The following is a 24640-nucleotide window of genomic DNA, read 5'->3' as shown; positions in this document are numbered from 1 at the left end:
TACCACCCCTGCCCAGCCGCAGGGGTCTCCCACTAGGGGCTGTAGCCTGAAGACTTGGCTCCAAGGGCAATGTCATACAGCAGATGGCATTAAGCAGGGGATCTTCTGATGGGGAGCTCATCCTGGAAGAGCACAAGTGCGATACCAGGTAGGCAGTAGGACCAGGCAAGAAGCTATGACATGGAGCAGAGATCGGCGGTAGTCTGAGGATAGGGCTGCTGGGAATGTGGTTCTCCACAGCCCTGGGAAGCCAGGCCACTGGGCTGAGACCTCTTACATCTGGCCTCCCATCAGAGAGTCTGTTTCTCTCATTCTAAGCCACCAAGTCATGGTTCTGGGATGTGGTGATGGCCCTGGACACAGGTGTAGCCAGGGATGAGGAAGTGGGGGAAAGTCAACATTCCTGTCAGCCTCTGTGTCACTGGAGCCCCAGGGTAGCTGAGTGGCAGAGGAACCATGTGTAGAAGGGTGAAGCTATGGGTGAAGGTGGCCATTCCAGCTTCAGTCCAAGGCCTAGGAGATACGGGTGTTCCAGAATCTGGTTCCTGTCATGCCTGCTTTGCCTTAGAGTGATTTCTTTTACTCAAGACCAGAAAGCACATGGTGGGAACAAGGACCATTCTCTGTTTAATTCAGGGGTCACAGGGATCAGATGGAGAAACGTGGGACTCAGGCTTGCCCTTGCCATGTCCGCTCTGCTTGCTCATGTGGACTGGGAGATGTCAGGACCTTGCTCACATCCTGGTGCCCGGAAGGACGAGCACACCTTGTGACTCATCAGGGGCTGAGGCTGGCGGAAGTTGTCCACCATTGCTGCCTCTTCTTCACCCTTGGCAGAGAACAGCAGTGTGCGGAACGAAGACAGCTGCAATAGAGAGCTACCAGAGTGATCGTGGCACTGGTGTCCCTGTGTCCTGGTGCCTACGCCTGCAGTGAGGCAGGGTGGCCCCCCAGACCCACAGAAGAGGGCAGCTCTGCCTTGGTCTTTAGGGCCACTTGGTCTGGAGAAGCCATGAGGTCTCCAGCAGCCCTTGGACTTCTCAGGTCACTCACAGAGGCCAGGAGAAAGCATATATGACTATGGTTTTCTTAATAACTTGGTGACACGAGTTTTGGAGCTATTTGTTGCATGGCAACTGGTAACTAATAAGATAAGCCCTGTATAACCACAGTTCTGTGTCCTCAGAGTCAACCAATTGAAGATGGAAAATATTCTGCCCCAAAAAATTCTGTGCTGGATGCACACAGACTCCCCCCCTCCATCATTATTTCCTAAGCACTGCAACAATCATTTATATAGAATTTTTACTGTACTAGGTATTAAAAGTTATCTAGGGAGGGCCAGGGAGAGAGCTCAGTGACATAAGTGCCTACCTGGCAAGCACAAGGTCCCCTGGTACTGCGGGGGGAAAAAAGTCATCTAGGGATGATTTAAAGTATCTGGGAAGATGTGTGTAGGTTAGATACAAATACTACTCCTTTTTCTTCTTTTTTTTTCAGCACTGAGGATCAAACTGAGGGGTACTGAGCTACACCCCATCCCTTTTTATTCTTTGAGAGTCTCATAAAGTTACCCAGACAGGACTTGAACTAGTACTCCTGCCTCAGCCCCCTGAGAAGCTAGGATGACTGGTGCATGCCCCTAGCACGTGCCATTTCTAAGGGGCTTTTGAGCATCTGTGGATTTGATATCTGCAGTGGTCTGAAGCCAGGCCTCCAGGCATGCTGAGAGACAAACACACCCCAAACGCCAGAGCAGCCTCTGCTCTACTTTTCATGCTCACTTTCCCATGTGTCCGCCTTGTGCCAGAGAACTCCACTGCTCACAGTTCACCAGCTTCAGCACAGCACCACATGTGCCTCCCATGCCCAGGGTGAACTGGTCCACCAGGACACGGGTGGTGCTGAGGCTGGCATCCAGAGCACAGGGTCCATGTCAGGCACTTGGGAGCCCTCTACTCTGGGGTCCACGGTGAAATCCTCCTGTGCCCAGAGGGACACACAGCCAGCCAGCCAAGCACAGTGGCGTACTCTGCTCTATGGCCTTCCTGCCAAACAGCCATGCCCTGAGGCCTGGGAGATGTCAGGACCTTGCTCACATCTTGGTGCCCAGAAGGGCAAGTGCACTTTGCGGCTCAGACCTGACATGTATGGCCACCTGTGACAAGTGAGTCTTCTGAGAGATGGAGGAAGTTTTAGCAACCAAGAGCCATTTCCCACCTGAGCCCTTCCTCATACTTGCTCTGATGGGGAGAGTGCAGGTAATCTGTGCTTTGCACCTCAACATGTCACCTGGCCCAGAAGGTGTCATCATCCGTGCCTGTGCTTCCCATAGAAGCTGATGCCAGATGGAGCCCTGGAGATGATTAGCACTAAGCATATGAACTAGTGCTGTCTGTCCCAGCAGTGGAGGGAACAGTCAGTTACACCAGCATCGCCCCGGGTTCTACACTGCCTTAGACAGGATTTTTACAGATCCTCAGGATTCCTAGCAAGCAGTAGCTTTGAATGTGCTGTGCAGTTGGCTGGACTCTGGGCCCAGCCTAATTCCCAGCCCCAGACTTCCATAAACCCACTGGAGCCTCAGAGCCTCCCCACCCCACCATGGGCCACAAAAAAGCTTTCCATGAGCTGTGGCATCTCAAGTGGCTTATTACACAACCCCGAAGCCAGTGCTGATTGATGTAACCCATCTGGGCTATTCCCTGGGCACACACTCTTTTATAACTGCTGGTGGAGCTTGTGAGGGACCCTCTGCCATCTTCATTTTGTACTATTCTACCACTCAAAGAAGTGGGTCAGAGTCTAAAATCGGCTCTTCCACCTCAACAAACGGACTTCTCTTCTATAGGGCCTAGTGCATGTCAAACAAGCACTCTACCCCTCTACTCAGAGGCCACTTACCTGGCTGGGGGCCACCTCGATGGGCCTCTTATGGATGATCCAGGTGACTGACTCAGCGAGGGGCGGGGTGGTAAGGGAGCCAGCATAGGTCCAGTAGTCCCGGCAGGCAGGCAGCAGACAGGAGGGGTCAAAGGGGCTCAGGGCCACCTGTGTGTCCTGAGATCAAGGGCCGTGGTGGTCAGCCTGAGCCATGAGGGCCAGGAGAGCCAAGGCCTCAGACTCACATGGACAGATTCTGAGCCTCCTCTGCCACACTCAAAGCAGTAACACAGACACTACCCTCCGTACTGAGGAACTCCTCTTCAGGTGCCTGGGTTTTCCTTTTTTTTTTTTTTTTTTTTTTTGTATTTAGTACAGGGTCTGCAAGGTCTCACTGCATAGATGGAACTCATAGTAATCCTCCTGTTTTCAGCCTCCCAAGCACTGGGATTACAGGAGTGTGCCACCATGCCCAGTCTCAATTGCAGTCTCAGTGCACCCTGAGGGCAGGGCTGGCATGGCACACCGGGGATTGAACCTCATCCCTGCATCTGCCCAAGCAGGTGCTTTAATCCTCTGAGTTCCCTGGCTGGCCTTGGTTTTCCTTCTAAAGCTATTCATTTCTATACATCTTGGCTATGGGAAAATTGTATTCTTTGTTGTGGCAACATATGGATGATACACAATTGACCATCTTAGGCTTTTTTTTTTTTTTTTTTTTTTTTTTTTTGAGACAGGGTCTCACTATGTAGTACAGGTTGGACTTAAACTCACTTTGTAGCCCAGGCTGTCCTCAAACCTGTGGCCACCTTCCTGCTTCAGCTTCGCAAATTCTGGGATTACAGGTGTGCACCACAACATTTGGCCATTTTAGGGATTTGTAAGTGACATTAAGGACAGTTTCTCCTCTGTGCAACTGTCCCTTCCTTGAACTGTGGCTGCACCCCATTAAATGCTGGAACTGTGACTGCACCCCATTAAATGCTGGCTCCCTACCCCTGTCCTGACTCTGTGGATGGGATATCGTTGACCCCCCACACAGGGAAACTCTGAGCACAGTTTTCTGTGTCTGGGTTATTCCTCTTAGCATGATGTCCTTAAGGTCTGTAGAACCTCACACTGGAACATGAGTCAGGACTTCCTGCCTTCTGGATGAGACTTTCTGCTGTGGGAATGGCTGCATTTCAGCAGTCTTCACCCATGCAAACTGCCTTGGTTATGGCATCTTCTGCAGCTGCCTATGGAAGGCATGAACCCCACTCAGGTCCAGCTCTCATGACTTACTGTTGCAGGGCTGCTGGGTCACATGGTGACTCTTTTCTGAACATACCCTCAGAGCCACCCCACTGCCAGAATCATCCGACTCTGAGGTTGATCCTCTCTCACTGGCCAGACATGGGAACGGACATCAAGCTCTGCCTTCTTCACAGGCTTTCTCCTCACCAACATCCCTTGCCCTCAGCACTGTACTACTTTCTGGGCTCTTTTCAAGATGGCCCCTGCTGGCCTGGCTGCTTGGGGCCTCTGTCCAGGTCTGCATGCTCAACCTTACTGTGTGTGGGATGGGGACAGGAGAGACTCGCCCCTTAAGCTGTGCTCATTCATTCATGCACTCATGCGTGCATGCGTGCATGAGTTTGTTCACAAGCAGGGCTGAGCCCACCAGGAGCATAATTCTGTTCCAGACTTGGGACAGAGAGAGACAAAAGGGACAAAGCCACCTGCCCATCTGCAGAGCCTGAAGAGTAAACACAGAAAAGCTCTAGCCATTTGCATGGTGCACATCAAAGGTGATGGGAGAACACAGGGAGCAGGGGGCAGTAGGGTGAGGGATGTCCTGAGGCCTTGCTGTAGTGACATCTGTGGAGAGATGAGAAGGTGGAGAAGGTGGAAGAAAAGGACTGAGAAACAGTGGAGAGCCAAAGCAGCTGGAATAGGCAATGAGGCATCAGGCAAGAACAAAGAGGTGGCCAGGCAGGCCCCTTACAGAGAGATGAGCCCCTCTTCTGCTCCAGCAAGGACCCCTGAAAACTCTACCTTGGCTACCTGTGCATTGCTCAGCTGACCCAGGGGACGATGAAAGCTCAGTTCCCATGTCCCTCCTGTTTCACGGGGACCCAAGCACCCTAGTGGACCCCTGTGTGAGGGGAGTGTGTTCTGGGCACACAGCAGTTCCCTGATAGTGGTCTCCACTCTTGTATACCTTGAGATGAGGGTACAGCAGGGCAAAGCCTGGCTGGGCAGCACCCCAGCACAGGCTGGGTACCCAAGTGCTGCCCTGTGCCCCTGCTCCCTTCTCGCACTGCCCTCCTGCTCCACACTAGCCCAGGCCCAAACCCCAAACCAACAGGTTTCTCCAAGGCCCAGGCAATTCTGGGTACCACTGTGCCCTGATTTACCCTGACACTGGTGCCCCTGGATGTCTCCTACAATGTTGTCACTTCATAGATGGAGAAACTGAGGACCAGAGTGGTTGAAGAGCTTCCTCTAAGGCACACAGGTCAGAACAGGGGGATTGTAGCTTTGAATCTGGGAGCCTGTGGAACACCCTACCCCACACTATGGTCCCCCAGGACTGGCCAGGAGGACCCTCACAGGGCTTCCATTCCCTCACCAGGAGCCCTGCGAAGCCAGCCTTGTAAAAGCACTTTTATCTCTGAACGCTCTTTCATTGCCACCGCTCTTGATTGCCCAACACCCCACCTGTGCACGCTCCACCTGGGACAGGAAGCTGAGTCCTACAGACACCACATCTTGCAGCCAAGGCTTTCCTTTCCCACCAAGTTGTGGGGGTCCCTTGGAGTGTGGCTGGTTTGTTCTGGCTGCGAACAGCAAGGAAGAGGGCAAGGCAGTGCAACATGGTGTCAGGGTGTCCCAGGAGGGAGCAGCAGGAGAGCTGTCTCAGGCCCAGCTACACAGGTCAGCATCAAGGGCAGCTATGCAGAGATCAAATGACCCCTGTGCTGAGAGGAAGGGTGGCTGTTTGCGGGCCATTGTCAGACAGGTGGGCACCTCAGCAGTCCCCATCCGGCCACCACTGTGTCGTTTCCCCTATGAAGTCTTTTGTTTGGTCCTAAATAAATAAACTCTATTCTGTGGACTTTCCACTTCTACATCAAGGTCCTTCCCAGTTGAACTTGGGGATGAAGATTGTCATCCTGGCTGACTTTCTGCACATGCCGCTGGGCCAGATTATTTGGGCCAGGCAACTTCTCCAGTCTAGCTGCTTAGGGCAGGCTCAGTGCAATTCCTTTCCCAAGGATGTGCTGGGTAGTGAACGGGCCAATATTCTTTAACCTTCATAGCTGAATTCCCAATTCACTTCAACCTCTTACCCAAACCATTAACACCAGCTGCTGTTGCCTGGGACAAGGCTAAAGATCTTTTCCCAGTGTTGAGCACTGAACCAGAGCTTTACCCCTGGGATCCATCCCCAGCCCTTTTTATTATTTTTATTTTGAGACAGGCTCTTCCTAAGTCAGCGGGTTGTGTACACAGGGCTTGAACTTGCAATCCTCCTATCTCAGCCTCCTGGAGTGCTGGTGAAGAGCAGATCTATTTAAAGGAAAGTATTCTGCCAGCAGGAATCCTGGGGCAAGCAGTTGTGCCTCCACTATTCCAGAGCTGCCTGAATGGCTGACTTTGGGGCATTCAGTGGAGTCAATGCTTGTATCTTACTAAAGAGGCCAGAGAGCAGGTTTCTCCAGGCGGAGGCCATGCTCCAAGCCCACTTGAACACCTGGGAACTGGGCCTTTGGGTTCACTTCCGGACCAGGACACTGCCTCTGCAGGGCTCCTTGTGGCAATCTCTGTTTTTTCCCCAAGAATGAAGCAACAGACAGTTCCGACCGCATCTCACCTTGTGTTTTATCTGCGGCAAGATGTCCACCAGCGGTTGCAGGGCCTGGTGCGTGGTGCCCAGCTGCATCACAGACACATGGCCATCACATGGGGCAGTGACTGACAGGGCTCCCCTGGACGGGTCATGCACGAGGCCACTCTCCCGCAGCACACGGCGCCCTGCCCAGAGCCATTACCTCCAGGAAGACGGCAATCACAGCCAAGCCCTTCTCGCCCACTACTGCATCCTGGTAACTCTGGTACCGCATGGGATTCCAGTGAACTAAGTGTAGCTGAAATGGCAGAACGAGAATTCGACTGGGGTCCAATGCAGGCAGAACCGACTGTCCCTCTCCCTCTGTGTGGCTCTGTGCATCAGGCGCAGCCTAGGGGGCAGGAAACTCAGCACTGCATGCACAGGTGGCTAGAGCAGGGTGGCTACTGCTGGGAGAGAAAGAAAGGCATGATTTTAGCAGAGCAAAACAAAACAGGAACTGGGCAGGTGGTGCATGCTCACAGTCCCAACATTCTGGGAGACTGAGGCAAAAGGATTGTAAGCCTGAGGCCAGCCTGAGTGTTTTACTTTTAAAAAATTTAAAAAAGCGTGGGTAGATAGCGCAGCGCAAAGGCCTTAAGTTCATCTCCAGTGCCAAAAAAAGAAATAAAACAGAAACAAAAGCAGATAGTTGGTGGTTTGTCCCTCTTTGTTGCCCCCAAGTGAGGATGACAGGCAGAAACAGCCCAGAAGCAAGAGGTTCAGTAGGGTAGCTCTGTCCAGACCTGGCAGCTTTTCCTGAGCCTGGCACCTAGCTCTGACTTCCTCTAGGGTCCTTGTTTCACCATTTTCCCTGAGGTAAGAAAGGGGCCTGGGAATGTGGGCTCCAGGCAGGTAACAGGGGTTTAATGGGGCAAGTGAAGAAGGGCCAAGTCCCCTGTAGCCAGGAGACATTGGGAAGGATGCCGCATGTGCTGACCTAGACCCACAGCTTTCCTTGTCCACTCTTGGGAGGGCATACTGTGGCAGCCACTCATTCAGTGTTCCCAGAGTGCCAGGGGTCCAGGTCACCTAGCAGTGGCCACACATCTATGGGGGATGCTGCAGGGCTTGAGCAGCACCACCCTCCCCACCAGGGATGTGAGTGTCCCCATCCAGCCCTGCACTCGTCCAGGGAGGACTCTGGGGCCCCTGGAGTGGGGGGTTGGGGTGGAGGCTCTCTGAGCTGACTTGAGAGGCTGTTAGGGACCCTGAGTCTGTGCTTCATGAAGCACTTCACACCCAGAAGCCCCAAGTTCTTTCTGTGTCCTTGCAGGAGGGTTGGGCAGAAGAGTTAGGAGTTTGAGGCCAGGCTGGGTAACTTAAAAGACACAATCTCAAAAGAAAAAAAAAAGAAAAATGAAAAGGCATTCAGGGTGGTATCACATGCCTGTGACCCCAGACTCAGGAAGCTTAGGCAGAAGGATTGAAGTCAAGGCTAGCCTGGACTACAGAGTGACAGCCTGCCTCTAAATAAATAAATAAATAAATGTGAAAAGGGTTGGAGTTGTAGTTCAGTAGCATCCACAAGGCCTTGGGTATGACCTCCAGCTACACACACACACACACACACACACACACACCCCTTTACTGACCCATAATCAAGATCCCACAGCTCTGCGAGGCCATGGGGGACTCTCAGCCCTGTTCTCAGGCCTCAGGATACCTAGGCTCCCTGTGTCCAGTACAGGCCTGAGACCTTCTGCTTGAAGCCTGTTCCCTGCAGGGAAGGGAACACTTTTCACCCTGGTGAGCTGGGCACACCCACTGCCCACACAGCTGTGGTCCATTCACCTCAGCAGCAAAGGTGTGGCCGTCCACTGTGTGCTCAGAGCCCCGCATGTCCACAGCTCCCCAGTGGAAGTGGAACTGCTTCAGTCGGTAGTGGTTCTCCAGGGGCCCTCCACTGATCCCTGCAAACACAAGCGAGACATTAATCCTCTTGCTGCACCTGCACTTGTGTTTTTTTGTTTGTTTGTTTGTTTGTTTTTTAATAACTAAAGAACATTTATTTTCACTAAGACTTTTTCTTGAGGACATAACTAAACTTTGTCATCATCCCCTACCCCATCTTAAAAGATTAGTACAGTGAATGTTATAAAGCAGATAGGAACAATCTGAAGGACTGGAACCAATATCGACAAGGAACAAATGCCTTCTGAATCATAAAAATGTTTAAGTAAAAAAGAAAAAAAGAAAAAGTGTTCAATGGGGGTTTTGGATTGAGCAGATCCTCACACCTCACATTTCATCTAACGCATTCAATCCTGGCTAGAGTGAAACAAGTGAAAAGAGGCTCACAGGACAGCGCTCCACGGCAGTGCCCTGCACACACCTGCGCTCCAAGCTCCGCCCCCAGCCCCTGCTGTTTCCAACTCCATTATTTGCCAGCCTGTTGCGCCTGCCGACGAAGGAGCACGTAGAGCTTCTCTTTGATCCAGTCTTTGTTATAAGGCTGGTATGTCTGGGTATCAGCTCGGTAAACAAGGCAACTGAGGTCTGCCAGATCGTCAATAAAATCAAACAGCTGACTGATATCGTGTGTGATAGAGGGACTGTTGGGGTTCATTCTCTTCAGATGTTCTTCGTACATCTTACAAACACCTTCCATGCATTCATTAACAGATTCATAGTCAGCGTAAGTTCTGCCTTCTGGCCTCTTAGTAGGCTGCACCAGCAAAATAGTGTGAGGCATCTCGCCAAACCCTCTGCAGCTGCAAACGCCGACTCCACAAGTCACACACGAGGTCCTGCACTTGTGTTCTGACTTCTCTCCCCAGTGACAGGCTTGACTGTCCTGGCCACTGGTGTCCCCTGCATGCATTCACAATGAAGGCACGGATGAGTGCAGGTCCACACTCTGCCTCTAGGTGGCAGTAAGGATCCTTGCCACCCGTGGGTGGCCACACCATCACCCAGGCCTATTTCTGAGCTGCACTTTTTTTTTTTTTTTCCCCCAGAACTGGGGATTGAACTCAGACCTTTGTGCTTGCCAGGCAAGGGCTTATTCTACTGAACTATCTCTGAGCTACATCTGTAGGGATCTGTAGGGTCAGCCTTCAGCCTTCTGAGATCTCTCTCTCTCTCTCTCTCTCTCTCTCTCTCTCTCTCTCTCTCTCCCCCTCTCTCCCTCCCTCTTTTCTTTTTCATTTTGATCTTTTTGAAACACGGTCTTTCTATGCCATTCAGGCTGGCCTTGAGCTCACTTTGTAGCTCAGGCTAGCCTCAAACTCTCAATGACCCTCCTGTCTCAACCTCCTGAGTCTGGGGTCACAGGCACGTGATACCACACCTGGCTTTCAGAGCTTTCTTTAATTAAAAAAGGAAGTTTGAATTGAAAAAAAAAGATTAAACTATCACAGCATATAATTTAGCTCTCTAGGCTACAACAAGGGTTTATTTATTTATTTTTAAAATTTGTTTATTTATTTATTTATTTATTTATTTATTGTATATGTGTGTGTGTGGCCAGCTCAGCCCACCAGGGGGCGGGCTGGCTGGCATGTGGTGCTGGGGGATTGAACCGTGGTCCCTGTGCTTAGCTTAGCTTGTTCTAAGTAGGTGCTTTAGACCACTGAGCCATCTCAGCCCCACAACAAGGGTTTTAAATGGATGAGTTCGGAGCCAAGCACAAGGCCTTTCCATCTTGCTCTCCACAGCCCCTGCTCAGGGTGGGCTCACCACTGGGCTAGGTGTCTTATGGAGAACATTTCAGGTCTCCCCAACACTTACCATGGGTGTGGGCAGTCATTCCCTACCTGTAGGCTTGGCGTGGCTTTCTGGACAGGCCAGGTGCCCTCTTCAGGAAAGTTCAGTTGGCCTGACACATTCAGGCAAGGATACAATATCACCCCAGGTGTAGAGAAGTCTGGCTGCGCCATGCATTCAGAGATGCCCAGGTGCTGGCTCATGGCCATGTGGTCTGGCCTCCCCCACATCATTGTGAAGGGAGGCCATCTGCCAGCAGGGCCTACTTGTCCCCATTCAAAGCCCTATAGCAGGTGGCAAGGGGCAGAGTCCGAGTCTGTGTCAGGTGTTAAGCAGGTTTTACAGTCTGTGATTGATTGTACAAGATGACTACTGCCTTCTTCACACTTTACACAGGGATCTATTTGAATTTTATTTTATTTTTTTAAAAACATTTATGTGTGTGTGTGTGTGTGTGTGTGTGTGTGTGTGTGTGTGGCCAGCTCAGCCCACCAGGGGGCAGGGCTGGCTGGTATGTGGTGCTGGGGGATTGAACCACGGTCCCTGTGCTTTGCCAAGCTTGTTCCAAATAGGTGCTTTCGACCACTGAGCCATCTCACCAGCCCCTCTATTTGAATTTTAAAAGCCCCCAGTACTATCCCTCCCCCCAGTGAAGTACATGAGGCTTCAATAGATCTGACACCTGATTGGCCAGCAACTGGCTGTGCAGTGCTGTGGAGGAACCAGCACAAAGCCTGGCTGTGAGGAAGAGAGAGAGCCCAGCGAAGCGGGAGCCACACAGGACATGGTACAATTTTCCCTTGGGGAAGGTAATGCACCATGAGTCTGTGCTGTGGAAGAGGTGCCCACAATCCTGGAGATGTGGCCACGGAGGAAGGAATTTGAACCCAGGTCTGACACCAAAGCCCTGCTGCCTGCCCTGCTCTGTCTTCCACAGCATGAACCTGACCTAAGAACACTGCAGGACACGAGACGAGCATGTGGCTGTGTCAGTGCTAGTGTCAGCCTGCCACCCACCTCCCTGTGGCACTGGCAAGTCCCAAAGCCACTGTGGCACCAGAAGTCCCAGATTGGCCACAGAGGGGAAACTGCCCCTCAGCCTTGGGATGTACTTGTTCACAGCCTGGCACCCGTAGATGAACCCAGGCAGGCCTCTGCCACCTGCTCTGAGTTCGAGAAGGTCTGGATGTTGGAGGAGGGAGTGTCACTGCAGACCACTGCCCACCTGCAGAAATGGAGCTGCAGCCTCAGCCCCCTGCAGGTAAAGCCTTGTAGGTAGTCAGGGACACTGCCCAGGTGCTCCAAAGCTCTAAACTTCTGACGCCAAGCTAGTTCTGCACCCTGTGTGGACACAGCCTCTGACCCTGGAGCCAGTCCACCTTCCTTGGTGGGCACAGAGTGCCTGAGTGTATCAGTCAGGCTTTTACTAGAGGAACAGATATAACACAAGATGTACAAATGTGTAAGAAATCTCAAGATTGGCCTATGACAGTCAGCCAGAGTCTCATGAGGAGACATACAGAGGGCGTCTGTACACTGGAGACTGAAGGATTCAATCTAAGGTTTGGAGCTCACTGCAGTGTTTTGTGCAAATTCATATCAGGAGGCCCTTGGGTCTGCGATGGAAGGCAGATGAGTCTACACCAGAAGGCTAAGGGCCCGAGGCAGAGGCCCAAGGGTCTGTGCTGGAAGCCAGGGGTGGTAGCCAAGCTCTGAGGAAGTGGAAGTCTCTAGCTTTTCTCAGTTTTCTTTTATATCTTTTAAGTGATGAGTCACTCTGGGGTGGAATTGCTGAGCTAGTTAAGCTTTTAGCTTCTCAAGTTGACTCAGTGCATTAACCACTATATTGAGTGAGAGGATGGTGAGCCCTTTGGATCTTGAGTGCTGCCAGAGAGAAGAAGCGAGTGGTTTGTCCTTTGCATGTGGGTATAGGACTGCCCTGGGACAGTGAGCATGCTGGACTGGGGACCAAGAAGCTTTCAGAAAACCCAAAGAGCTGCAGTGGTGTGGATGAGTTGGGGAGCCCTCTTGCTCTCCCACGAGGGCCAGTAAAGGCAGGCCATGGACACCAGGCTGGGCTGTGGTGGGCTCCAGTGGTGAAGTGTGAACACTCCAGAAATCCTTGGCTATGGTTCACAGGGCTGGGGGCTCTTCTAACCCATGTGGGATCCACCAAAGCCTGCATTTTCCCATGATCTCGTGAGTCTGGCTTGCTCCAGAGCTTCTCTGTCTGGGGACAAGGGGGACCCTGGATACCTTTGAAGATGAAACAAAGATTCTCACAATGTCTCCTAAATTGGACCTCACAATGCAGCTGCAGGCAAAAGGCCACATGTTTATTTATTTAAGGACTGGAAAGCTGTGTTTATGGTCCTTCAGCAGGAAACATGGTGTGCAGTCAGGAGGGGTCTGACCTGGCACAAATAGTGTCCCTCTGTCACACTGCGTGACCCTGATCTAGGTATCTCATCCCTTCTATCCTCAGTTTCCCCACTGTAAAGTAGAAAGACTAATCCTAATACCCAGTTCTAGGTTAAATCTAAAAATGCCCCCAAATTCTCATGTGTGTGGAAGGTGATTCGGCAATGGAACACTGGTCATCAGCAGGTTGATCCGTGGATGTGTTTGTGGCTCATGTGCTGTTAGGAGGGGCTCTGGGTGGAGGTAGTCAGTGGAATGTGACCTGGAAGGGTGCATGTTTGCCCCCAGTCTTGCCTTGTTCTCTGCTTCCTGGCCGCCATGACACGAGCTGCTCTCCTGCACCAGGCCCCTTTGCCTCACTGTTCCTGCCTTGGAGCTGGCTGGCTATGGACTGAACCAAATCCACCTCTCCTCTACACTGTGGGTGCTGAATATCTGTCCCAGTGACTGAGACAGCACTGGCTGGGACCGCTGTAAAGATTATGTCAATAATAAAGGAAGCACTGCACCCTGCATGTAGGAAGCCCCAAGGAAAAGAATAGCCATGGAAGATGCATCTCTATGGGGCAAAGCATCTGCCCAGAACAAAGACCTGGTGGTTCAGAGTCTGGGGTCTGCACATGTGGATAATGCCTAGTGTAGACTGTGAGTGTGATCAAGTGGCAACATTTACCAAGTGCCTGCTGCAGGACACCGGGCTGTGTTCAGGAGCTTCCTGTTCTCCGAGAGATGGGCTCTTCATGCTCAACCTGCTGGGCAGAGCCAGGGGCCTAGCTCTGTGATCTGAGCAGAGACTCAGGGGTAAGGTCACCTGTCCTAGCCTACTGTAGGCCCCAGACCTCAGCTTTCATAGCAGGGTTCAAGTCAAATGCTCCCACTTTTCTTCTATAAATTCAGATAAAGTGATTTCTAATTGACTTTTAAAACTGACAATATGGTAACAGGGTAACTATTCTAATTGAAAAAGAGGCAAAGCTGAGCCCTCAGAGGGAGCCTGTTATAGCTAGACACAGCAGTGCACACCTGTAATCCCAGCATTGGGAGGCCAAGGCAGGAGGATCACAAGTTTGATCCTACTCTGGGTTTAGCAACTTAGCAAGACACTGTCTGAAAATATAGGAAGACAATAAAATACTAGACTACAGGTGCTGGCCAGTGTGAAGACTGTGGGTTTAATCTTGAGCATCAAGGAAAGAAAAAAGGCTCAGTAGTCTAAGCAGCTGCCTGGCAAGTACAAGGAGCCGGATTTGATGGCATCACATGCTGTGCTGGCCTTGGGTGCCATGCTGGCCACCCACAACCAGGTGTGGGGGTGTAACCCAGTAATTCCAATGCAAGACAGGAGGATTACTACAAGTCCAAGCTGTATAGCAAAACCCTGTACCAAATAAATTGTACATATATATATATATATATATATATATATATATATATATATAGAGAGAGAGAGAGAGAGAGAGAGAGAGAGAGAGAGAGAGAGAGAGAGAGAGAGAGAGAGAGGGGGCTGGAGAGATAGATAGCTCAGTGGCCTTAAGTGCCTGCCTGGCAAATGCAAGGTCCTGGGTTCAATCCCCAGTACCAAAGGAAAAAAAAAAAAAAAAAAAAAAAAAGGGATCTTCAGCATGGCAGCCCAGTTCCCAGAGGTTGCCACAGTGCATCCATGGTCACCCACTCTTGGAAATGTCACTGGGCCACAGCATCAGCAAGAGCCAGGCCATCCAAGGAAAACAACGGAGACCCTGAGGCTGCTCAACAGTGCTGGCCATCCCCCACGAGTCTCTGCTGTCACTACAACTGATGCCTCCTGACACCTGTTAGTAGCCCAGAGCCTATGCAGGGTCAGCAGCTCCTGGCAGGCCTGCAAGGAGGGCAGTGTTCTTGTTCTCCAGCACTGTAAATGACACTAACCATGCAGAGGAGTGCCTGTGGTCCTGCCTGGGGTCTGAGCTGGGAAACACAAACCACAGGGCCTGTGTGTTCTGGTCTGGGGAGGTCTCTGCAATCTCTCCCAGTGAGAGCTGCGGCCAGGCTGGCACCAGCCCACTGCCAATGCTGGGGGTAGGGGTTGCTTGGAGTCACACCGCACTGCCAGAGCCATCCAAGCCCCCAGCCCAAGACACCAAAGCACTTGAGCCTCCTATGCTCCTGGAGAGGACTCAGAGGTCACATGTCTGGCTCATGCTTGAGCCAGGCCAGTCTGAGCTCATGGTTCGGCTCAGCAGCTGCAGCTCTGCCCAGGCTGTGTGCCGTCTGAACCTTGGCCCTCATGCTGTGAAGGCTGTGAAGTCCGTGAAGTCCATGTCCCAGAGCAGGGCAGGGAGCCAATAGGGCTGGGGCTGGCTCCACAGAGGTTCCTGCATTACCCTTACACCAGCTGGGACTCTGGGTGAGGACCTCAGCAGATAAGTTGCCTTGTAGAAAACAACAAGCTCTGTCTTTTCTGTTGGTCATGTTGTCTGTCTCAAGCATCAGCTTGCCCCAACAACTTGTCCCGGGCTTGCCAGCCCCAAAGTTACCTGCTCAGAGCCAACCCTGGGAGCTGCAGCCCACAGATAGCTCCTCAGGAGCCGCGACTTCCTGTTCTCTGTGCCCCTTCATTCCACTGTGCCCTCAGTACCTCTCCCAAGAACAGCCAACAATGGGACCAATTGTGACCTCCCAGCAGGTGGGGAAAGGTCAGCTCCCTCCTGTGTTGGAATGAAGGTGCGGACCCCCCACCTGGTTCCACGTGTGCCTATTTGAGCATGTTTTCTTCTGCAGAAGAAAAACTAAGCCTGTCTCGTCCCAACGTCTTATTTTCTGAGTGCACTCTTTCCAACACCGACACACTGAGTCTAGAGTCTTATTCTCAACAGCGCTGTGAGGAATGACGTCTTACCAACCCTAGAACTAAAGGAGAGAAATCATCCCTTCACAAGTCCTTGCTGAGATCCTATGCGTGTCCCATGTGTACGTGGCACTGAGGAGAGTAGACATGTGGATAGAGACATGTGGGTCCTCCTCAAGCCTGGCTTTCCTGGGGACAGGACAGGAAACGTGCACACCAGTAATCATGGTGCTCAGGAGGCTGAGGCAGGAGGATCGCCACAAGGTCTGAAGCAGGACTTAAAAAGAAAAAGTTTCCCAAACTTCCTTCTCCCAATAGCTGTTGTTCTTTATTCTAATATAGATAAAAGTAGTTTATCCCTTTCCTCCCATTCCCATAATGTCCTGCTATGTCCAAGCAGGCGACCAAGATACAAAACTGCCACCAAGATACAAAACAACTTGATGAACTGTGTTTGTTCTCCTTTTGCCTGCCTGTAAGTTCCATGCTGAAGACCAACTCCCTTGACCAATGTGTAAAAGCTGGAGCCCATCCTTTGTCCATTGCTCAGCCATCTTGGAAGGAGGCCCATGGAGCCAGGTGTCCACCCAGTAAAATCCTCCTGTTTTTCTCCATTGGTCTCACTGAAGTCTTGGATTCTCCAACATTTCAAGGCCAGCATGGGCTACATAGCAAGTTCAATACCAGTCTGGGCTGCATAGTGAAACCCTGTCTCACCCCCCAATCCAAACTCCACAGAGCATGGGGCCAGCTGGGCTCTGGACACCCGCGGTGGCCTAAGACAGCAGGACCATGTCCTGCAGCTTGACATCAGCTGGAGGATTGCTTCTGGGATAGATGTAGATGAAGACAGCGCATGGCCTGCAAGTGGGAAGGGAGCAGTTCTACCAGGAAGAGCACCAGTGTCCCTAGTGGCCAGGTGTGGCATGTGTGGAACTCTAGAGTGTCCACATATAGGTGCTCTGGTCCCTCCACAGCCAGGGCAAGCACTCTTGTCCTCAGCCTCTGAGGACTGACCCTTCCCTGAGGCCTTGGCTGGGGTCAACCATCAAGGTCACTTGGAGGATGAGAGGCTGTGACGGGCGCTGCTTAGAAATGCTTATGACTCCATTTTGCCTCACACAGCAGGAATGCTGGTAGGCAAAGACCTCTGCACCACCGCTGAGGACTAGATCTGAGTCCCCACAGCTCCTTTTCCACAGTGGCCTCCTACACCAAGTCCTGGAACTGGCCCAGGCTTCCCACCTTTCTGCGTTGCCCCTGGTGATCAGAATCTTGAAGAGCATGAAGGCAGGCATGCAGGGTAAAGTGACTGGAGTCAGAGGCCACCTACCCATGCCAGCCAGGTAGTGTGCTGAGGGGCTGGGGAAAGCTGAGTTCTGCAGGGCTGCTGACCCTGTCCATCAGTCTGGCTCCCCCTCCTGCCATCTACCCTCTCCCCTGCTGTCCTCAGCCAGCCCTCTGGGGACAGAGAGGAGAGCCTAGCTAAAGCACTGGGTGGAGATAGCAGACACAGGGCACATGAGGTCCTGTAAGTACCAGCCTCAGCATGAATTCCCAAGGAGCCCCACTGTATATCACAGCCCCTCACCTCTGGGAGAGCTGACCTCACCCCAGAGCCACCCTGGCCTCCTGCTCATATCTGGCTCTGGCTCCTGGCACTTACCAGGAGGCACCACTAGACCCAGGTGAGCCTTTGGCCCAGAGGTGCCCCTTCCAGTTCAATTCTGGTCCTGCTGGGGCAGCTTCTCCTTCCTGCCCATCCAGGGCAATTTCCTGTCTTAAATGCACAGGACAATCTCATCTTCATTTTTCTGCTAAAAAAACAGTTCTAGTCCTCTCATCTTTCATTTGCCCTTTTTCACAACCAGTTTCCAACAGAGGAGTGTCCTGGCACAATGTCCTGCCTGCCTGCCTGCCTGCCTGGACCTCTGAGAGCATTGCCCAATCTGGGAGAGGTCATTTTTTCCAGTCTCCTCTGTGTCCTGCTCCAGGGCAGGGCCCTCCCCAGTCAGGTAGCAACTGGTCAGCATCACTATGAAGGGCTCCACCCAGGTGACCTTTGGGAACACCCAGCACCTGCCAGGATCATCAGGAGCTGTCGGGCACTGTCCTGACTTGCTGCTGAGAGACTGTGCTACACCTTTGGCAACATCCTTGCAGCCCATAGCCTGAATCCCAGCCTCTGGCCAATCCACATGGCTGCCGGCCCCAGATCTGTTCTGCTTAACCTAGTATGGGTTGGCTTTCTGTCCCAGGCCATAGAACAAAGTTTGAGTTAACCCAGTGAATTGCCTGCCAGACAGCAAAACCCAGACCTGGTGCCACAGGGCTGAACTGGCCCAGCCTGAGGGTGCAGATGTCTTCTAGCTCCACAAAGCTGCTACTTGGGGGTGGTATAGCACAGAGTCAAAGGTGGGCACCTCTGCCCACTGGTGTCATTCCCAGCTTTCCTGGCCTATTGGATGTTAGTTGAGAGAGATGGGGCTTTATCCCCTAGACTTGCGTGACCCTGGATAAGAGGCATCCTTTCTCCAATGGCTTCTGCTCCTGTTCCTGTGACCTCCACTGGCCTCTGGGCCCTCCTGCTCCCTGTCTCCATGTGGTGTCAGGAAGACTGTGTCCCCACTCTTGTCCCCTCACCACTGAGTCAGGGGCTTTTGTGGGACAGAAGAGGGGAAGGGCCTCGGCCCGTGTAGCTCACCCGAACCCTCAGCGGCCTCATCGAACTCCACCTGGCAGAGGTAGCCAGTGTTCCGCACATGTCGGCATGACGCTGCATCATAGGAGACCATGAGTGGTGGCAGCCCGGGGTCGTAGACACTGTCCCTTGGCTGGATGTTGATGGGAGACTGTCGGGTACCCCCAGGCATGGAGACCTGGCCTGTCCAACGGGGGTGCCCTGGGGACAGAGAGGAGAGCCTAGCTAAAGCACTGGGTGGAGATAGCAGACACAGGGCACATGAGGTCCTGCAAGTACCAGTTCAGGGGAAATAGAGGCCTCCAGACCACCTGGCGATAACTCCTAGGCATGTTCATGAACTCCTTTGTCCATGCCCCACTGTGGACCCTTTTGATTTGTTTTTATTTTTTGAGACAGGATTCTGCTATGTAGCCCTCGCTGACCTTGAACTCATGGCAATCCTCTGCCTCAGCCTCCCAAGTGTAATGATTATAGATATGTAGCACCATGCCCAGCCACTTCTTGGACCACTCTGAGACTGGGATTCTCTTTCCAGCCTGGAGCTGGGACTTGTGGTTTATATCTAAAATGTTCTCCAAATTCTCATATGTTTAGAACATGATTGAATCTTGGAGGCCCTGTACGCACCTATGGGATCATCAAGAATGAGTTTCTAGCTGACCGTGCTGTTGAGGAGGGTAGCTAGAGGATGTGGCCCGAAAGGCTGTGTCTCCCTCCCTGGTTCCATCATTAGTGCTTCCCACCATCAAGATGTGAGCAGCTTTGCTCTACCAGGCCTCTCTACTATGTTACTCCTCCTGCCTTGGAGCTGGCTGACCAGAGACTGAATCCACTAAATCCATGAGCCAAATTAACCTGCCCTCCTTCATGTTGTGTCAGGTATTTTGTCCTGGCAATAGGAAAGTGAACTAATTACCCCCTGGACTGTGGTGGTGGTGAGATTTTGACTTCTGTGGGGTCCTTGCCCAGAGTGAGGCCAGAGAAGGCCCAGCAGAGACTGGTGATGTGGGTAGAGGAGGGTGGTTGGTGGGGGCAGGGCCGAGGGGTCAGCAGGGCTCCTGTGGGAAGGATGGAGAGCTCTTCCAGTCACCTAGATTCCAGGGAACAGCACAGAGCCTTCATTCTGCTGCCTTCTTGGTGCACCCCAATCCTGAGGGAGGGTGATTATGAGAGTAGATATAGGCCTCAGAGGATCTCAGAAGAGGTGTGGGAGAACAAGAAGTGAGTAGGAGCTGCACCCCCGGTGGAGAGGTCCAGGCTGCAAATGTGCTCGTGTGAAGACAGAAGAGAATTATGGATTGAGATTGGGGTCTGCTGTCACCTCTGCAATGTGAGAACCTTTTCCTTTCATGCTGAGAATGTGTCCTGCAGAGTGACAATGTCCTTTCCGGCAGGTCGTTTCCTTCCTCCTCTTCCTTCTTCTCTGTTTTCTCTCTCTATGCCTTCTTTTCTCTTTCTCCCACCCTTCCTTCCTTTTTCCTTGGCAGTGCCCAGGATGGGACTCAGGCCCCCTCCCCCTCCGGGCCTGCAGCTCTCCCAGCCAGCCGTGTCACCACTGCATCACTTACACCACACTTTCAGAAACCAGTTTTTTAGTGGCGTTTGGGTTCATTGAACTTTTTGCGATTGTACAGAGTTGTGAAGCTTCTATAGCAGCTCTGCACACTGGACTGGATGGTTTCCTTCTTATAAATGCCCAGCCACAGAAGGGCCATGTACAGAGTATGTTTTCAAACTTTTATGAATAAAGAACCAAGAATTTCTTCTGTGTCACCCTGACAGTCTAACAGTCAGAGTCACTCTGTGTTCCGGTCGTTAACAAACATTACACATTGCTTTTAGGAGATGTTATTTAAGCAAGCCAACAGCTCAGTAAAATGTACAATTGTCCATCTTCATGGTTGTGCCTGGAAACTATAGCTGTTGGTCAGTGTTGTCTCTCCAGAGCAGAATGTAAGTGAGGGCTGTGCCCATACTTCAACAGGGACAGATACACTGCATGTGTGTTGAACAGATAATCCTTGGTGTGCACAAACACTGCTGCCCCCACATTCAGGAGAACACAGCGGGCTAAAACGGTAGGCTCGTTGTTCAGGGCCTCTTGTGGGGCCAGCATCCACCTTCCAAATGCATGCCCTGCGTGACCATCACTGCTCTCACGTCGCCCAGGCCTCCAGTCTTTCTCTGTTCTTTGCAGACAGTGGGCATGACCCAAAAACCCTCTCCCCTGTGCTGAGAACTGAAGCTCCACCATCAGAATCACATCTGGTTTCCCTCATGAGACAGATGTGTCACAAGGCTGGCTGTGTAAATGGGTGAAGCTGTAGGGGATGCGTAGCCTCCTGAGGGACAGGAAGGTGATGGCAGGGGCGGGAACCTGCCCCTTTATCTCTTTCAGGGGACAGATGTGTATCAGTTCCTGCTCTGGTTTGGGTCCCGGGCAAGGATGCCGGGTCACATACAGGTCAGGATCATGTCTGCTCAGGGCAGCAGCAGCTCCCCTGTATCCAACAGATGTTCTTCTCCACACGAAGGCTGATTAAGACTTGAAAGCCAGAGGCTGTATGGTCGCACACACCTGTAACTCCAGCACTTAGGCTGAGGCAGGAGACTTACTTTGTGTTTGAGACCAGTCCAGGCTACATAGCCCGACCCTGTCTCCAAAGAATAAAACAAGACAAAACAATGCTTGACAGCTAGCCAGGTCCATGGTGTTACATGCTTATAATCCCAGCACTCTGGGTGGCTGTAGAGTCCAAAGTTCAGCACAGCCTTGGGGATTTAGTGACAATTTATCTTAAAATAAAAAACAAAAATAAAAAGCAGTGGAGATAGAGCTTAGTGGAAGGCCTTAAGATCACTCCCAGAAACTCCCATGAGAAGCCACCGTGCCAGGCCCTGTTTCCCAGGCATCCTGGTTTCCCCTGGTTCCCACTCCCAGAGTCCCATGGAGCTGGCACTAATTCACAAACACTGCTGGGGTGAGATTGGGCGCAGTCTGCATGCTACTCTCCCAGTAGGCTGTTAGTGTGTCGCACAAACCCTGATTGAGACCAAACCCAGCAGCCAGGCAATGAGCCAGAGGCCATCCAGCTGGCAGCCCTCCCCAGCTTGGCAATACCAGGTGTGGGAAGAATAGACATTTCTAGGTCTCTTGCTGCATGCAAGAGACCACCAGTGGTGAGACATCTGTGCAAGCCATGGCATCTGCCCCAGATGGAAGGATAGTGCTCAGGGCTGTGTTCAGGGAGCTGATGCCACCTGGATATGGAGCAGGCTTCAGGTTCCCAAGGCATCTCCACCAGCGAAGCCAGGTAAGTCCCGTGCTAACCAAGGTGGCTCCCTCAGGGTGTGCATGTCCCCTGCGGGGCCAAGTGTGCGGTCCTCAGCTGGAGCAGGTTCTGGGCTACCCAGCTGGGAGTGCACAGAGCAGCATTCACACGGCAGTGCTGTCTGTAGTGCTGGAAACCCACGCCGCATCACGCCTCCCACAAGGGCAGCGCCGCTTGATCCAGGTGCTCCTGGCCCTGGACTGCCACCAGTGCCAGCCCAGTAGCCAGTTGGTCTCCTGTATGCAGCAGTGTTGTGCGCCCTTTTTCAGAGGACAAGGCTAAAGTGAGATCCAGTTGGGACCCTTGCTGAAGGACATGCAGTCACACAAAGACAGCACCAGGGTTTGAGCCAGGTGTCCTCAAGTTTTTGGTGGTTCTGAGCATAAAAGAGGGCTGGGCATGAAGATGTCTACTTTCCAGCCAGTGGGCACTAGACTGGTCTACAGGGAGACACACCTCTCTGTACTCAAGGAAGGTACATGGAGGGCCACACCCAAGCTGTTGCAGCATTGCTTCTGGGCTTCAACTTGGGGACTGTACACTGGTGAGTCCCCGCTGGGTGGTCTGGAGCCTAAGGCAAGTATTGAGGTGGGGCCTGAGATGAGGCAGCTGCCTGGGAATCTCACAGGGGTGTCCTTGTGCCTGGAGGACGGCAAGGAAGGGTACAGTGGAGGAGGTAGGAAGCTTCTGGCCCAGGCTCTAAAATGTGGGCTGGGTGTTTTGTTCCCCACTCTGTGTGAATCCCTGGAGGATCCTCTGGCTTCTGTGACAGAGCCTCCAGCCTCCTGTGGTTGGAGCAGCTCCTCACTACATTGTCTCTGCCAGGCCACACCACCAGTTGGGCACAGTGTTCCTTGTCCCCCCAGGCCATCTGCCTGCCCCTCACAGGCCTGAGTGCCTGCCCAGCAACAGCCAGCACAGAGCCCAGGGGTGTTCACACCAGCAGCCATTGTGCCTGGTGGGGCCTGAGAAGGGCATCCTGAGAGCCTGTCATGGGCCACAGGCTCCCCACACGCATCCAGGGCACACGCCTGTGGGCCCCAGAGGCAACGTTTGGTTATACCGCCCCATCCTGGGATGAGGAAAGTGAGGCCAGGCAGGCAGGGTGCTGGGCTGAGCATTCCCTTCTCCTTGGTCGCCAGTATCCATGCCCGGTGGGTCTTCTCCAGAGCCCACAAGCTTGGAAGTGGGGGTATCAAGCCAGGTCCGCGTCCAGCAGCCATGGGCAAACTGGCTACTCACCCAGCCCCAGGACCCAGGACCCAGAAAGCTGAGGCTAAATGACCTCCTCCAGGTCACCCCAAGCCAAAAGTAGCCGAGGGGAGTCCTGAGCCCACACTACTGCCTCATTATCGGCTCTCAAATTCATGCTAGAAACTGTACAAGCATCAGACAGCACCAGGGCATGGGGCTCTACTCACAAGTGCTGCTCCTGCGGCTCTGCATGCAGGTCTGCTGGGGACAAGGCCACTCCGGCCCCACTTCGGGACCTGGGGGAACCCCCCACATCCACCTGAATAGGAAGGGGGCGCTGGAGGGCTTATAGGGGCCCTTCCCCAGCACCATGGCCCTGAACATCTGGGTGGGCTCCTTGTCTAACAGGGTGACGTGTCTTGCTGTCTGCCACACCTGGTCAGCAGAGCTTCAAGGTGCAGTGTACCCCACTTTGGAGAAATTCACCTGAACCCTTGAGCCCCATGGTTAAATTTCAACCCATGCCTGTCTCAGTATGTGTGAGGATGTTTGGTTTGGCTTGGGGTAGGTACATGGGGGACAGCAGTCTTCACCAGGGACAGGCCACTTGCGTCACAGTGCTTCAATCTGGTAAACAGATTTGGGAGCTGCCCTGAATCAAGGGGCGGGTTGCAAAGGAGAGGTAAAGTTCCTGTACCCTGCTGTTGGCCCTATGGTTTGGGACATGGGACACTCGAGGGCAGGATGGGACTAACTGAGCGCCCTGGGAGGATGGCCAGTGGTGGGCATCCATGGTGTGAGGTCTTCACCTGATCACCCAGAGGCCTGCAGAGAGCAGACTGGCCTCCCGGAGCGAGAGTCATAGTCAGCTGCAGCTGCAGACCTGTGAGCCTCCCCTCCTCACTTCGCACACTTGGGCAGCATCACAAGAGGACAGCATCTGTCATGGAGGCTCAATCTCACTTCCAAGTGAGAAGGCCAGAGTTCAGGCTTCGGCCTATGTGCCTACTTACCCATATCCATAGCTAAACCCCAATGTGTACCAGATTTATTTTTTTCTAAGCTGAAGTTTGAGTAACCTGGACAATGCTTCAAAGGCAGAAAGAAGAGACTGAAATTTCCTCTTTTCTTTCTCCTCTGTTAAAATGCTGTTTCCTTGTGTTTGTAAAGCACACAACACATGTGGGCAGCACACAGAGACCCCTTCCTGGTAATCACAGTGTGCAGAACTGCTAGCCGAGGAACTCTTGTTTTGGGAGCCCCCAAACTTTCTGAATTACCTGCTCCTGGAGGGCTTAATTTTCACATGATAGAAACGCACCTGGATGCTTTCCTGAGACTTGACCATCCTAATCTGAGATGCATACCCAGAAAAGTTGACTTTAAAAGAGAAACAAGAAAAAAAAAAAAAAAAAAAGAGGGAGAGAAGCAAGAGGAATGTGTGTTGGACAGAAACCTTGAAGACACAGATGTCTCTGCAGGGCCTGTGAACACTCACTTTTCATTGGGGTCTTTTTAGTCTTTTTATTTTTCTAATGATGTGATTGAACCCAGGGCCTTATGCATGCTAAGCAAGTGTTCTATCACTAAACCACATCTCTAGCCCTTTTCATATCTTCTTCTTCTTCTTCTTCTTCTTCTTCTTCTTCTTCTTCTTCTTCTTCTTCTTCTTCTTCTTCTTCTTCTTCTTCTTCTTC

General features: G+C 52.3%; 1 protein-coding gene and 1 pseudogene across 5 annotated transcripts; both read right to left on the bottom strand.

Moving 5' to 3' along the window:
* Nucleotides 1-603: 603 nt before the first annotated feature.
* On the bottom strand, nt 604-23430 carry Ca5a (carbonic anhydrase 5A). Of its 5 annotated transcripts, none has more exons than XM_023705226.1 (7): nt 23171-23430; nt 18418-18615; nt 8552-8670; nt 6921-7016; nt 6743-6805; nt 2905-3060; nt 604-865 (listed from the first exon to the last, which is right to left on the bottom strand). In XM_023705226.1, the coding sequence occupies exons 1-7, from the start codon at nt 23325-23327 to the stop codon at nt 704-706; spliced, it is 951 nt and encodes a 316-aa protein (XP_023560994.1). In that variant the 5' UTR covers nt 23328-23430; the 3' UTR covers nt 604-703. The 5 variants fall into 5 exon arrangements, with proteins under 5 accessions (XP_023560994.1, XP_023560995.1, XP_023560999.1 ...); XM_023705227.1 differs by having other exon boundaries at nt 2905-3003; XM_023705230.1 differs by having other exon boundaries at nt 731-878.
* Nucleotides 9138-9489, bottom strand: LOC101571027 (annotated as a pseudogene).
* Nucleotides 23431-24640: the final 1210 nt, after the last annotated feature.

The sequence above is a fragment of the Octodon degus genome, unplaced genomic scaffold (genome assembly GCF_000260255.1).
Source record: "Octodon degus isolate 3935 unplaced genomic scaffold, OctDeg1.0 scaffold00215, whole genome shotgun sequence".
Taxonomy (NCBI): Eukaryota; Metazoa; Chordata; class Mammalia; order Rodentia; family Octodontidae; genus Octodon; species Octodon degus.
Note: the sequence above shows the minus strand (reverse complement) of the source record. Positions and strands in the feature narration are given on the sequence as shown.